Source organism: Phyllostomus discolor, chromosome 6, assembly GCF_004126475.2.
Source record: "Phyllostomus discolor isolate MPI-MPIP mPhyDis1 chromosome 6, mPhyDis1.pri.v3, whole genome shotgun sequence".
NCBI classification, from domain to species: Eukaryota; Metazoa; Chordata; class Mammalia; order Chiroptera; family Phyllostomidae; genus Phyllostomus; species Phyllostomus discolor.
In genome coordinates this window covers 120,975,151-120,991,516 of record NC_040908.2, presented here as the reverse complement: position 1 = coordinate 120,991,516, position 16,366 = coordinate 120,975,151, and the positions used below count along the sequence as shown (strand labels likewise).

Here is a 16,366-nt window from a genome sequence, read left to right as displayed (position 1 = left end):
CTGTAAATAGCAAAATTGAAATAATAAAAGTACCCCTGGCCAATGTGGCTCAGTTGGTTAGAGCATCACCCATAGACCAAAAGGCTGTGGGTTCAATTCCCAGTCAGGGCACATGGGGATGGGTTCAATCCCCAGTTGGGGTGTGTATGAGAAAGCAACCAATCGATGTTTCTCTCTTACATCAATGTCGATCTCTATCTCCCCCCGGCCCCCAGCAATGGGAAAATGTCTTCAGGTGAGGAAAAACATATTATAATTATAAGAGGGCAGGCTGGTCACATTTAAAGGGACCTCAGAAATCATCTGAATGAAACACATTATCTATGGCCTGCAAACATTAGCAAATTGCCCAAGATCACGCAGTCCACAGCAGTGAGCGACAAAGAGAAATTCACAGTTCACCTCCTGAAAGATGTGCCAAACACAAATTCAATATTCATCATTCAAATAATTTAAAGTCAAAAGTTGAGAAGGTGTGCGGAAATTTTTCAAAAACATTGTCCTAAGCAGCCCAGGTGAGGGTGGTGAAAGTGACAAGTCCCTCCCATGGTCCCTTCCTGTCTATGACAAAGAGGACCTAATCAAGTTACACTGCTGGGACCCTCACAGGTGCCCAGAAGTTCCTGTGGTGCCTTGGGCCTGGAGTCCACACTGCCCAGAGAACCCTCTCCTGGTCCCTCGCTCATTTTAGCACACTTGACCCTCATCTCTTTCCATCCAGGAAAATGCCCTGAAAAAGATCCAGAGCTCCAGGTCTGGGCTAAGGAAACAGACTGTATCTCTAGTCAACCAGGTCTTCAAATACCTCAGACTGCCGACGGAGGCATAACCCAGTACTCCTCCGAGGGGCTGCCACAAAGCCAGCAGGGGAGCTATACCGGCTCAGGAAGATTTGTTCACTGGTTTGAATTCAGCAGCCAGGTCAGGGTGAAGTCTCTGACCCAGGTCAGAGCGGGACCCCGGAGGTGAGGAAGGGGAAACGCCTTTTAGTGCCATGATCCTTCACTGCCACCCTAGGGGACGGTTCATGTGTGTCTCCAACCCATGATTTTGCACCATCAGACATGTTCCTGCATGCTTTAGGAACTGCTGCTGAGCCACCTGGGGGAGCCCAAGCCTAGGGGATGGGATTTGGGGAGGAAAGGGGAAGGGATCTACCATTGTTACGAGATAACACATTCATAGGCCATAATACATATGAGGAAAAATAGCTCTCCTACCATAAGCTGAATGCAGGAACTGAAACTCTGTTGGATAGAAATGTTAGTTGAAATTACCACTAAGAATTTGTGCAAAGTAGTACACATTGCAGTTACAAAACAGACTCTGTCTCAAGTTAGCAGTTTACCCCAAGCCACATAAGAAAGGGAATGCAGAGGGTGTGAAGTGCCTCTAGCCTGGAAGGGAGCGACAGACTTGCCATCCAGAAAAGCCCATTCACTGAGGAGGGGCACCTGGGAGGCAGCAGACCCAGAAGCCGCCTGTACAAGAACAAGCCCAAGCTCCCGCTCTCTGCTTGTCCGCGCTGAGAGTAAATTTCAATTCTCCCAAGCACTGCAGAGAGACTTCACACATGACAAAGATTTTATGTGCTAGAGGACATGAAGATTCAGGGACAAAATCATCATTTTGGCCTCTGAAGAGTTCTCTGTAAGGCCCCAGAGAGCTAGGACCAATGCAAAGGTGCTTCATTCCCTGAGGCCTCTGGGAAAATGTGGTGTGGTGGGAGGAGCACAGGCGGTGGGGGTCCGACAGGCTGGGTTTGAATCCCAGTTCCACTGCTTTTTAGCTGAGCCATTTTGGACAAGTTATTTAACCTCACTGAGCAAAATCGGAAGCAAAAAGCTCTAACTTCCAAGACAAGGTGAAAATTAATGTCTGTGACACGCCTTGCACAGAGACGGGAAGGTGGCAGGTGTTCAGGAAACAGAGATCCTTTCCTTGGCCTCTCCCCAGGACTGTTATATGTCAAATGAGAATAACAGATTTGTACTTTCCAAGGCTGCTATGCAATCAACTGAGACAACAGATAAAAATGATTTATAAACAGATTTCTTGTGAGACAGTATTTCATTCTTCCCTATATTAGTTATCCTACTTCCCTTCTCCTTTCATTTTCAAGTCAGATTACCATTAATCTGATACATCCTTCGCTCTCTAGATTCTGAAAACAAATCTCAGTTGGCTCCTGCCTTGTGGGGGCCAAATATTTCTTAACTAAGGTCCCTGAAGTCGGAATTAAGAACTAAGAGCTTGGGGAAAAGCTCCAAGTATCTACATTGCCTTCAGAACCAATGAAATGTTTCCCTGCACCCTGGATAGTTGACATATCAGGGTAATCAAACTGCTGAAAATAACTCTCTGAAGCAACTTTTTGGTCTCCTTGAAGCAGCTGAGAGGAATTTAAAACCTGAGGGCCTAGCTCCTTTGCAGGTTTCTACCCCACAGGCAACTCTGGACATCACAAACGGCAGGCTCTGGCAGGAAGCTGAAAGTGATCTACAGTGTCCCCTCTGTCCTCAGGCAGAGTTCCTCTCCAGCAGGCGCTCCCCCACTGCAGCCAGGAGGCCCGGTGAGGTCAGAGGCCAGCCTCCCCATATATTCAACAGACGAGGTGTGTATACCTGCTATAACTCTGATCTTCTAATTCCCATTTTGGGGCTTTCTGACACTATGAGCTAACACTACCCTCTCTAATGGATTTTGTGTTTCTGAGAAAATGGTCTGGGTTGGTTTAGTCATAGCTTAGAAATATGTTGACTTTTCAAAATACAAAATTGAAGAAAATCAAGCTTGATGAGGGCTGATATTAAGTTTGTTCTAAAATGAAAGCTTAATCAGTACTTTATATACGCCAGGAGCTTTCCAATCTCTGTTCCCTGCCCCCGCTCCCCAGTCTCAGCCTCCTCCAGTGTGCTCTCCCTTCCCTTTCTGGTCTGGTTGCTCTCGCCTAATCCCCAGTTTCTCTGGCCACTGGCCACATCCAGGTGTGATGCAGTGGTTAAGAGCACATGCAGGTGTGGTGGCAGGATGCCTGGGCTTGGATCCTGTGCTGGTTCCCAAACTTCCAAAGTTTTAGTTTTCCCAGTTGGAAAATGGATTAACAACAGTACTACTCTCAAAGTTTGTTGAGATATAAAACAAGTTAATATCCATAAAGTGCTTAAAATATTCCCCAGCACATAGAGACCATTCAACAAATATTAGCTATTTATTCCCCATCCTCTACTTTCTTGCCATACTAATCCTAAAACGATTCTCTCCCCACAAGCTCTGGACATCACGAGAAAATACCCCAGGGCCGGGGAACAGAGTCTTGACAGACTCCCGGCCTCCGTTCTCAGTTGGGCCCCCAATGTTATACGCCTCCTGCTTTCTCCCCCAAGTCTCTACCGCCTGCCCCTCTGTGAAGCCTCCCCTACACTCACGATCTCAGGCTGTTGTTCCCTCTTCTGCTTCCTCTCCCCTTACATGTACACCTTCTGCAACACTACAACACTGCACAGCCATGAATCTGTTTCTATGCTAGCTCCCAGATGGACTGTAAGCCACTGAGGCAAAAGTGTCATCCTTTCTTTTTTTCTGTCCCAGTGTGGGAGACATTCAACAAATAAATCCTTGCCGCGTAAATGAAGAACTTGCATAAAACCATCTACAACTCTGATTTCTCAGACATGAGGTAACTTGTCCAAGGCCTCACGACGAATGAGTCGAGTAATCAGGATTCAAACCCAGTCTCATGGCAGCGCCCACGCTCTTTCTCCTGCCCCCTGAGTGTTAAAGCACCAGCTGAGAGTGGGAATGAAGATCTGTGAGAAGACCTCTGAACTGCTCCTAGCTCAAACTAGAACAAACTTTTTCAACATGTCCAAACCCATTTCAACATCCAAGGAGTATTGGGTCTTTATTATTTTTAAAAAACAACTTCCTTGCTTCAGCTTGAAAACCAGCTCTTTATCCACTGGTGGCAAGTCTCTCACTTCCAAATTCACACCCAGAAAGTCTGCTGTGTGTGTGTGTGTGAGAGAGAGGGGGGGGGGGGGGGGAGAAATTGACTGATTCTCAATGACACCCTCAGGGGCAACTGAGCAAAGAATGGATTTGGACATTGTTAGGGAAAGCAGAAAAGGTTCTGTGAGGAGGATGCATGTCTCAGACATTCCAATAAAGGAGAGATGGGTCAACCTTAAGTCCCAAGTGGAATGGAGAAGATTTTATTCCTTCCCCCACCTTAAGGCTGAATTGCCCCAGTTCCCAGAGGGAACTCCCAGGAGAATCATACTTGGACAAGCTGAGCCCAGAGCAATTAAGGACAGAGAAAGGCCAGCAGGTGGGTTTGCTTTTCCAAATATAACAAACCCCACCTCCCACCCCACCTCACTGCTATTCTCTCCACGTTCTCCTTACCTGGAGCGTAACTGGGGCTATTAGTGGGGTACAGGCTGGGATTGTAGGCAGGGGCCGCTGCTGGGTAGGCTGTGGGGTAACCTACAAAAAGACAAGAAAAGCTCCATTTAGTTGGGCAAAAAGAAAAGCAAATTTCTGAGGAAACAGAACCAGGTTCCAGGCTTGGTCTTCATCCTCTTCATGGGCCATTTCAGACAGTATATGTGACTAGCTTTTACCCTCTCAAGAAAAAAGTTGCCAACACCACAATCCCAACACATGCAGATCCCCTGTCCATTAAAAAAAAAAAAAAGCTAGAAATATATGTTTATATGCTCACTGTAAAAATATTGAAACAACATAGACATGTGTATGGTAAAAAGTGTAAGTTTACTTTACATCCCTGACATCTTCTCCCCGGTGTTAGTAACGGTGTGGCATCTCTCCTTCCAAACAGTTTTCTGTGGAACTTTATACACATATACTCAGTGTGGGCTGGTACTTAATGACTGGCTTGAGGGAACTGAGGGAGGCTCTGTTTTGTAGGCTTTGCCAAGGTCCATAGTATAAAAACTCCCACCTTGGCCAACATCACTGAATGAGTAACTGGGGAAAGATTCTCATAATTGGTTTGAGAACCCACACACACCTGATCTACCCCACAATGCATATTTTATACCGTGTTTTGTGAGGTTTTTTTGAAATTTTTTATTGTGGCAAAGTATATGTAACAAAATTTGTGATTTTAACCATTTTAAGTGTATCTTTCAGTGGTATTAATTAGATTCACCATGTTGTACAACCATTCCCACTGTGTTCCTAAAACTTTTTTAAAAAAGATTTTATTTATTTTTAGAGAGGGGGGAAGGGAGGGAGAAAGAGAGGAAGAGAAACTTCAGTGTGTGGTTGCCTCTCAAGTGCCCTCTACTGGGAACCTGGCCCACAATCCAGGCATGTGCCCTTACTGGGAATCGAACCAGTGACCCTTTGGTTCGCAGGCCAGCACTCAACCCACTGAGCCACACCAGCCAGGGCATGTTTCTAAAACTTTCTAATCACCCCCAAACAAAACCTCTGTACCCTTTAAGCAATAACTTCCCATTCTCTCTCCCTATAGCCCCTTGTTAACCTCTAATCTACTTTGTCTCTATTAATTTGCCTATTATAGATATTTTACATAAGCAAAATAAAATAGTACAATTTGTCCTTTTGTGTCTGGCTTCTTTGACTTAGCATACTGTTTTCAAGTTTCATCAATGTTGTGACAGGTATCAGAACATCATTCCTCTTCATGGCCGACTAACATTCCATTCTATGTTTATGTTACATCTTATTTACCCTCCCATCTGTTGAGGGGCACGTGGGTTTCTTTTGCCTTTTGGCTACTGTGGACAATGGTCCTATGAACATTAGGATACAATCCCCGTTGAGTCCTGAGTTCAGTTCTTTTGGGTATATACTGAGAAGCAAAGTTGCTGTCATATGATAACTGTATGTGTAGCTTTTTTGAGGAATCATCACAGTGGCTGCACGATTCTGTATTCCCACAAGCAATACATGAGGTTTCCAATTTCTCCACATCCTCATTGACACCTGTTATTTTGATTATACACATCCTAGTAGGTTAAAGTGGTATTTTATTGTGGTTTTTTAAAAAATTATATATTTTTATGCTATTATAGTTGTCCTAATTTTCCCCCCTTTGCGCCCCTCCATCAAGCACCCCCACTCCCTGGGGCAATCCCCGAATCACTGTTCATGACCATGGGTCATGCATATAAGTTCTTTGGCTGCTCCATTTCCTATGTTGTACTTTACATCCCCATGGCTATTCTGTAACTACCTATTTGTGCTTAATTCCCTCACCTCTTCACCCATTCCCTCACACCCCCCTTCCCATCTGGCAACCATCAAAACGCTCTCTGTATCCTTCATTCTGTCTCTGTTCTTCTTGTTTGCTTAGTTTGTTTTTTAGATTCAATTGTTGATAGATATGTATTTTCCCCATTTTATTGTTCATAGTTTTGATCTTCTTTTTCTTAAGTCCCTTTAACATTGCACATAATAATGGTTTGGTGATGATAAACTCCTTTAGTTTTTTCTTGTCTGGGAAGCTCTTGATCTATCTTTCGATTCTAAATGATAGCTTTGCTGGGTAGAATAATCTTGGCTGTAAGTCTCTGCTTTTCATGACTTTGAATATTTCTTGCCAATCCCTTCTAGCCTGCAAAGTTTCTTTTGAGAAATCAGCTGACAATCTTATATGGACTCCTCCATAGGTAACTAATTACTTTTCTCTTGCTGCTTTAAGATTCTCTATCTTTAACCTTTGGCATTTTTTATTATGATGTGTCTTAGAGTGGGCCTGTTTGCATCCATCTTGTGTGGGACTCTCTGTACTTCCTGGAGTGGCATGTTTATTTCCTTTACCAAATTAGGGAAGTATTTTTTTCATTATTTTTTCCAATAGTTTTCCAATTTCTTGCTCTTTCTCTTCTCATTCTGGCACCCCTATAATAAGAAAGTTGGAATGCCTGAAGTTGTCCCAGAGGCTGCTTACACTATTCTCATTTTTTTCATTCTTTTTTTTCTTCTTATTCTGATTGGTTATTTTTTTCTTCCTCATGTTCCAAATCATTTTTTATTTATTGATTTGATCCTCGGCTTCATCCACTCTACTGTTGTTTCCCTGTAAATTGTTCTAGGTCAAAAGACAGTGTTATTTTTAAATTTCATCCATTCAACAAATATCTGAGTATGCACTCTGTGTCAGACACTATGACCCCTGTCCTTATGGAGCTTAGATTCTAAGAGGTTGTGAAAGGAATAAATAGTAAATATAAACAAACACAGTCATAAGTGCTAGGGAAAAGAGAAAAAGGGCAGGGTAAGAGACACTGGAAGTGCCACAGTGCTGTGGGGGGCAGGCATTGCATATTAAATAGGGTAGCCAGCATAAGACACAATGAGAAGGTAAGATTTTCACAAAGACTTGAAGGGAACAGAGTTAACCAGCAGATGGCTGAAAAGACAGCAATACAAAGGGAACAGTCAGTGCCACGGCCCAAAGTTCTGAGCATAGGGGACATGTCTGAGGACCAGCAAGGAGGCCAGTGTGGCCGACATGGACTAAGTGAGGGGGACAGCAGTATAAGTCAGAGAGATAAAGGGCTGGTCAGTTCATGAAGAGCCTTATAGGTTACTGTAACTTTAATTTTCTCATGGGGTTTTGAGCAGAATAACATGATCTGACTTATGTTTGAAAAGGGTCATTCTGATTGTTGTACTGAAAACAGACTGAAAAGGGGAAAGGGTCGAGACGCATACAGGCTATTGTAAACCTCTGTCAATAGATGATGGGGCTCAGATTGGGGCTATAGCAGCAAAGGTGACAAGAAGTGACATACTCAAGAGTCTTCACATACTTTGCCACACTACTTTCTAGAAAAACTATCGACTTGTACTTGCACCAGCAATGTGTAAGTGCCTGTCTCACTGCTCCCTGTAGTTTTTAATGCTCACTGGTATTTTGACTGACAATGAAAAGCAGATTTTAAAAGTCAAAGATTAAATCCCTAAAAGCTTCTTTGGGATTTGTAAATATTGAGCTTGAATAATGTATCTTTGTTAATATGCCTTTTTGAAATCCTTTCCAGTTCCAAAGAAAATCAATCTCTCTTCCCCAGACCCCATTTATTTTCTGACTTCAGAAATGAGGTAGCCAACTTGTTGTCACTTAATTAGCAATCTGGAAATCTGCCACCTCTCAAGAAGAAAGTCGGGGATTTAATCTGGGAAGCAAAGTAATCCAGATTCAGCTCCATGAGACCGTGCAACCAAGGGTAATCACGCCCCTGTGATGTCATCACAGACGCCTTCCACTTTAGGAGCAGTTATAGGATCTTCCTTCGCTTTGGCAGATATCGTAGAATGGCAACATGAGCAGGAGCTTTATTTGGCCCAACCCTCTTCATCACGTAGATGACATTCTCAGGCCAAGGTAAAGAAAGGGATTTAGGGTTACAGACTGCTGAGGTCAGAAGCACCTTAAAGGCCCTTTGGTCCACCCTCATATATGGGCTAGAGCCTCCTTAACACCACATGTTAGTGTGATCATTCCAGCCCTTACATCTCTACTGGGAGCGAACACCCTCCTTTCCAGAGACCCCTCCCCCACTCCATGAGACTGCGCTGATTGAAAGTGACAACTCATACTGCACCCAACTCTGACTACTTGTAGCTTCTACTCTTTATAACAGAACAAATTTGAAGGCACCTGCATCCTTATAGATTAGAGAACTTATAGAACTTATTATAGAACTTATACACTGTACTTCACTTGTTTGTTTATATTTCCTGTCTTGTCTCTCTCTCCTTAAACTGTAAGTTCCTTAAAGACACAGCTAAATCTCATCTGCCTGTACACAACAGCTCTTGGTCAGTTCCTCCTTCCCACTTTCTGCCCTGGGCAACAGTCTTGTGCGGCCAGTTGAGAATATCCCTTCCCCACCACCAACTGTCTCTGTCCAGCAAGGCATCATAGATAAACTGGGCTTCCCCCCTGCAATGTCCTTGGCTTTGTTTTCATTATTCCGTTTCCTTGTCTTCAACTGCCATTATTCACGTTGTCACTTCTGCCGATGATGACGTTGGCATCTCTAGTGCCTAGAGAATAGGTACTCAATAAAGAGACTGCCAGGTAGGTTGTATTCTGAAGCTATGGGAGGTTTCGTTTAAAACGAAAGAAAGAAATCAAACAGGGTCCCTGGCCTTGAGACGGTCACTAACTAATGAGGGAGAAAGACAGATAAGTGGACAGTTAGAATGCAGCTTGACAACTACCATGACAACAGCACAGTAGGCAGAGAAGGAGCTCTCACCAACTAACATTTATTTAGTGCTTATTGTCTGCCAGGATTATACTGGGCACTAGGTGTTCCTGGATGTAGACAAAAAAGGGGAGGAAGGACATTCCAGGCAGAAGCATAGAGGGTAGCATTTTGGGGGCATCCACAGGGGCTTGGCTTGCACCTTCCTTGGCTCTAAGGAGCATGACTAAAGGGTTAATCACATCTGAGAGGGCAGGTTGTCTTTCAGGGTTTTAAGCTGATCATCTCATCTTCTTGAGACCATGTCTCCCTTTATGGTGGTTGACCCAAACTTACCTTTCTTTTCAGCATCATCTGTCTACTAACAACTATGCCTGAGTTACATATTCCTAGACCAGACTTCCCTCCTGAACTCCTGACTCATACAGCATCTAACTGCCCACTCAACATCTTCACTTGGATGTTCCCTACACTCCAAGGCTATACGGGAGAGTGGTTAAGAGTGTGGTCTCTGGAGCTAGACCCAGGCTTAGGTTTGAATCTCAGCAATACCACTGATTATGTATGATCTTGGGTCACTTACTTCACTTCTCTGTGCCTTAGTTTTCCCATCTGTATAACAGGACTAGTAATATTATTTACCTAATAGGTTGCTACAAGTATGGAATTGGTTAAAGATTTTTTAAAGAGATTTTACTTACTTATTTCTAGAAAGAGGGGAACATCAATGTGTGGTTACCTCTCAATGCACCCCCATCTGGGGACCTGGCTCACAACCCAGGCATGTGCCTTGACTAGGAATCAAACCGGTGACCCTTTGGTTCACAGGCCAGCAGTTAATCCACTGAGCCACACCAGCCAGGGCAAAATTGGTTAAAATTTTAAAGCACTAAGACTCAGGTACATAATTAAGACTATTATTATTTCAAATCAAAAAGATTTTTTTAAAAAAGCCCCGGACAGCGTGGCTCAGTTAGTTGGAGCATTGTCTTATAAACCAAAAGGTTGTGGGTTCAATTCCTAGTCAGGGCACATGCCTGGGTGGCGGGTTCAATCCTCCATCAGGGCACATGTGAGGCAATCAATTGATGTTTCTCTTCCTCTCTCTCCCCCTTCCCCTCCCCCTCTAAAATAAATAATCATGCCCCTCAGGTGAGGATAAAAAAAATAATAAAAAGACTAAAAAATAAGATTTTACTTCCTATCCTCCCACTCCCTCCCAAACCTGTTCCTCCACAGATTTCTCCTCCCCAGTAAATGACAACTTGTTATTCTAGTTTCTCAGGCCAAAAAACTTGAGTCATCCTTGACTGTAAGCTTCCTATCCTATCCACATCCAATCCATCGGCAAATCCTTTCAGTTTCACCTTCAGAATATATTCAAAATCTGGCCTTATCTCACTGCCTACACACTTCCTATCCTACTCCAAGTATCATTATTTCCCACCTAGATTGTTGTAATAGCTGCGTAACTGGTCTCCCTCTTTCCACCTTTGATTCCACTCAGCCCAATTCTCACAGCAGCCAAGAGCAATCCAGCTAAAACAGTTAAATCCCAGTATGACACCCCTTTCTTTAAGCCCTGACAATCACAGTGAAATCCTTTTAATGACTCATGTGGGCCCCCACTGCTTCTCTAAGCTCCTCTCCTACTATGTGCCCCCATGGCTAATCTACTCTAGCCACAATGGTTTCCTTGTTGCTTTTTCAATGTTTTAAGGCCTTTCCTATCTCAGACCCTTTCTGTTCCCTTTTCCTGGGACTCTGTTCACAGGTCACCTTACATTCTCTCTAAAACAGTAATCTCAACTTTCATTACTCTCTGCTCTTTTTCCTCTTTTTCTTCATGTGCTTCCTTGTTAATGAGAGAGAATCACCCACAACTAAAAGGTAAGCTTCAGGTCACAGAAGTGCTTGCTAGTGTGTGGCTGTTCCCTACTGGAGGTCTCCTCCTGGCACAGTGTACTTGACCTTCAAAGGCTCTGACCCACCTAAGGAGCAGAGTGCATTCCAGTCCTGGTCCCCCAAGGCTGCCTGGGTCTGTTGAAATTCACTGGGGGTAAAGATACTGAGTTCAAATATACACCAGGTATATTTCACCCACTGCTCATACAAAAGATATTTTCACACCTGCTATTTCATTTGAGCCTCAGAACAACACTCTTGTTATTCCCCCGGTGTGTAGGTAAGAAAACAGAGGCTCAGGGAGGTGAAATGTGAAATGACTTTTTGACCAAGATTTTTCAACAAGTCAGTGGGAAGCAAATCCTGAAAGCAAGGCCCTTCTCAAACCTACCAAACAACTATGACTTTGTCCTTGGAAGTTTGTCCCTTCTGTATTTATATTCTTTGAAGGTCGAGAGTGAAGAGAATAAATGGACATAAGTGAGCTTTTCTCCTTTGCACCCCAAAGGCTATAGTAGTGATCAGGTCTCCTGTTATTCTGATGTATACATTTTAACTGCTTTATAGATATCAATACAATACAACCCCTTTTTCTTGTCACTAGGATTAGGACTGAAGAAATGTAAAACTATTTTTTGGATTATTTTGAAAATTAGAAATTACAGAGAAATCAGGACTTTTTCAGTAACTACCTTAACCTTACCTTTAGGAAGTAAAATTTTAGGCTAGTGGAAGACTAACTCGTGGCTCAGGAAGACAAGGAGAATTACTCCTTTGTGAGCCAGGGCACACGTGCAGTGGAGATATTAGTTCTGAAGGTCATGATTAAAAAGAAGAAAGCTCTATTTCTCACCCAGATTATTGCAATAGCTTCATAACTGGTATCCCTTCTTCCACCTCCCCCCGCTGGCCCCCCAAGGCCAGGGTAACCAAAAACAAAAACAAAAGGGCAAAAGAGAAAGGGAATAATTTTGATTCTGTAGTATGCTCTGAGCACTGTGAGAGGCACTTCGTCTGATTTAATCTTCACCCCAACTCCATGAAACACACACTTATTAGTCCCATTTTAGAAATGAGGGTGTTGAAGCTGACTTATCTTCCACAAGCCAGAGAGTGGAGATGGGACCCAGGCCTGATGAGTGAGAGAGAACGGCTACTCCTATCAGACTTCCCACCCCTCCTCAAGACATGAGTCTGCTCAGCATAAACCTCTGGATTTGGATGCCATTTTCTTTGTCCAGATTCTTTTATTTCAGCTTCAAAACATGGGAAAACAGGAAGTTCCTCTAGAGAATTAATTTGATCAAAGATGGTTCCATTAAAAAAAAAAGTGATTCTGTTCCTATTCAGTGTCCCAATAGGGGTTATGCTCGTGTTATTGAAAGGCGTCACACAGGCACTGAATTACAGAGTTAGAAGTGGTATTAGAGGCAGTTGAGTCCAATTTGCTACTCAGCACAGAAATACCCTTTATAATGGCTCACATGGCTCACCACAGAGCCTCTGCCAGCACACGCTTCTAATGGTGGGGTGCTCAGCACTTCTTCGGCCAGTCCAGCACTTGCTGGAGAGCTCTGGAGTTTAAGAAATTCTTTAGTCTGAGCTTAAAAAAAAAAAAAAACAACCTGTAAAGAATCTAACCCTGAACAGCTTCCCAACCACTGGTCCTAGGTATATCCTCACAGAATACATCTGTTCCCTCTGCTCCAGGACGACCCTGCAGAGATATGAAGATATCAGTTATTCTTCCTGAATTTTCTGCTGTCCAAATTTAACAGTCCCAGTCCCTTCAACCCACCCCCATTCTGATTGCCCACCTCTGGCCAGACTTCAATTTACAAATCCCATTTTCTTAAAACAATGTCATTTTTTCCCACCTTATTCATGCTACTGATGTTCTTTCCCCCTGATCTTTTAAAAATTGAATTGACCTAAGACTCGTGATAGGTGATCAGTAAAGGACTAAAGTGACTTAATCCAGTTTCTTCATCATTATCCATCAGCACAGCCAGTATCTAGCAAATGCTTACTCTGTGCCAAGCATGGTTCTGGGCTCTTTACATAGGAGCTTACAGTCTAATGGGAGAAATGATATGTTATTGACATTAATCTATAAGCAACGTATATAATACATAATCAAATAATGTTGAGGTGTTAGTGGAGAGCTGAGGAGGGAGTGAAGAACAGGTCTGGGAGAGCTGGAAATGGTTTCTCAGAAGAAGTACAGTTGGCCCTGAACAGTGAGTAGCAGGAGTTTGTCAGAGGCTTGTGGGGATGAGGACAGAGAAATACGTATTTGTTTCATGCACGAAGGCATAAAAATTTATGGCATATTAGGGGAATGGCAAATAGTTCAATATGTTGGATTTACAGTGTGGGAGAAATGGTAGGAAATGAAGGTAAACAGATACACTGGGGATATACTGTGAAGAGATCTGAATTCTAGGCCAAGGGATGGAAATCATCAATAAATAACAGGAGCCTACTGGAGGACTTTCAATGGGGGAGTTACAGGTTTATAAAGACGACCTCAGCAGCAATATGGAGAGGGGCTCAGAGTGGGTGAGAACAGAGAAGGAGGGACCAGGTAGGAAGACACTGTAGTAGCCCAAAGACAAAGCTAAAACAGTAACAATGGAATAGAGCAGGAACTACAAAGATGTTTAGGAGACAGAGCCTATAAAACTTCACCCTGATAGCAAAGTCTCTCTCTTTTTTTTTTTTCCTGTAAACTGAAAATCTACAAAGTGAGATGGAAATGTTCTAACCACAGGGTTTGTAGGCTTTTTTCTTCCTTTCTTTACTAGACAAAAGGAAAGAAAATAAATTAAATGGAGTCTTGAAGCTGTTACTTCCAGAAAAAAGCCTGAATCGGAATTCCTCTTACTAGCTGTGAGGGCTGGCTGCTGAGCGCTATACTGGCGAGAATACAGGTCAGGCAGGAAGGCAGGGAGTGGTTCTGTGGCGTTGGCTCTGACCTGCCCACTGCACCGGAACCTGAGGTAGCCTGTACACTGGATTCCAGGCCCAGCCGCCCAGCCTCCCACTAGTGAGTCCCAGGGAACTGTACGGATGTGAGTTAGGCACTGTTCTTCTTAGGGCAAGGCACCTCTCCCTGAGGTCGTAAGAAAGGGGGGAACATCCAGTAATCAATTATGCTCCAGGTTGTGTTGTACCTTCAGGGAGAACTGACCATCCAAATAAAATGGCAGCAATCTGTGGGTCATTCACCTTGGCTCAGCCCTGGAAGAGGAAGACTGCTAGTCCCAGAGCAGGCTTGATTTGATATGTCTTTAGTATAAAAACAAAATCATCAACAACAAAAGAAGAAAACAGGTGATGTAAAAGCTAATAATAAAACTTCTCCTAGGTAAGCACAGAAGGCCAAGTGTGTGCTATTCCTCAGGGGAAAAAAATTCTTTTGCAAATCTAAAAATAACCCTAAAGTTCCCTATCTGCCGGTATGGGAGTAATTTTAATGGAAAGCAGATGGCCAATTCTGTCTCAATTGCCACTCCAGGAGTATGCTGCTGCTGCTGCTGCTGCTGCTGCTGCTGCTGCTGCTGCTGTTTTGTTTGTTTCCCTGCCAGATGGGGAGAAGCTCAGCACTTCACAGATTGTTTGGTCAATGATTCCTGCCCTACCTGCATTTATCTTCTAAAAAAAGATAAAAGACTAAGATGAAATTGTGCAAACTGATGATTTGGTCTGTGAAACCCTTCCCCTACCAGGTCAATTCACTCCTTTATTGTTTAGAGAGATCTGGTAAAGGGAGGGCTCTTGCTCAGATTCAATGAAACGTATTGGGATACTTGGTTTTCTGTGTGAAGAAAATAAACTAGAACCTCACTTCACACTTCTCCAATTCTAGAAAGGCCAAAGACCTAAATATTTTTTAAGTACACAAAACTTTAAAACTATTAGGAAAAAATATCAGTTTAATCCTGGGATTAGAAAGTATTTCTTGCCCTGGCTGGGTAGCTCAGTTGGTGGGAGTGGCATCCCAGTGCGCCAGGGCTGCAGGCAGTTCAATCTCCCCAGTCAGAGCACAAACGGGAATCAACTGATAAATGCTGGGTGGGTGCAACAAACCGGCCTTTTCTCCTTCCCTCCCTCTCTCTCTCCAAAATCAATAAATTAAAAAAGATTTAAAAGTATTTCTTAGATAAGATCAAAAGGAAAAACTGTAGAAGGTTAATTAATTCAACACATCAAAGTTAAATCTGTATGAGTGTGCTATAAAGTTTTTTTAAAAGCACAAAGAAACTGTAACACATTTTACAAAGGACTAATATCCAGAATATAGCACTCACATTAATAATAAGAAAATGAAAATAGGTCAATAGCATTTAATCATGCAATTCACAGAAGAATTCACTCAAATGGTTTGGGAGAAAGAGGAGAAAAGGAAATGATGTTCAATCACATTAGTAATCAGCAAAATGCAAGTAAAAGGAATAAAATATCATTTCAGATCAACCAGACTGACAATTTAATTTTTTTAAAGATTTTATTTATTTATTTTTAGAGAGAGGAAAAGGAGAGAAACATCGATGTGAGAGAGAAACATCAATCCATTGCCCCTCATACATGCCCTGACTGGGGACTGAACCCATAACCTAGGCAGGTGTCCTGACCAGGAATCGAAATGGCAACCTTTCACTCTGCAGGACAATGCCCAAGCATCCTGAGCCACATGGGTCAGGGCAGACTGACAACAATTTTAAAGTGTGACAATGTCAAGTGTTGAGAAGGATCTGAAACAAAGGGAATTATTTAAAGTATTTTGAAGGGCAATTTTGCAATAACAGCTAAAGGTGCACAACCTTGCAATTCGGTTTCTAGGTATACGAGCATATATTCTTGCTAAATTGGAATTTGAGTTGGGCCTTGTGGGATGGGTGGGATTCTATCCAGCAAAGATAAAAGCACTGGCTTCCCCAATAAAAGGAAGAGCATAAATAAGTCAGACATAAAAACCATTTGAGGAATACCAGTCTGTTTTCCAAAGTGGCTATAGTGGCAATATGTGAGAATTTCAATTTCTCCATATCCTTGCCAACACTTGTTATTGTCTGGCTTTTTAAAAAAATATTTTATTTGTTTGTTTTTAGAGAGAGGGGAAGGAAGAAAGAGAGGGAGAGAAACATTAATGTGTGGTGGACTCTCATGGGCCCTCTACTGTGGACCTGGCCTGCAACCCAGGCATGTGCCCTGACTGGGAATCGAACTGGCGACCCTTCAGT

General features: G+C 43.0%; 1 protein-coding gene across 5 annotated transcripts in view; it reads right to left on the bottom strand.

Annotated features, from left to right (window-relative positions):
- FAM168A (family with sequence similarity 168 member A) overlaps window positions 1-16,366 on the bottom strand; it is a 174,525-nt gene that overhangs the window by 19,919 nt on the left and 138,240 nt on the right. For 3 of the 5 annotated variants that reach the window (XM_028515969.2, XM_028515967.2, XM_028515968.2), the window contains exons 3-4: window positions 4,408-4,488; window positions 1,221-1,247 (exon numbers count right to left, since the gene is read on the bottom strand). In XM_028515969.2, coding sequence (XP_028371770.1) covers window positions 1,221-1,247; window positions 4,408-4,488 — 108 coding nt within the window. The remainder of the gene's footprint in view (window positions 1-1,220; window positions 1,248-4,407; window positions 4,489-16,366) is intronic. The other 2 variants (XM_036028833.1, XM_028515971.2) reach the window with 1 other exon arrangement.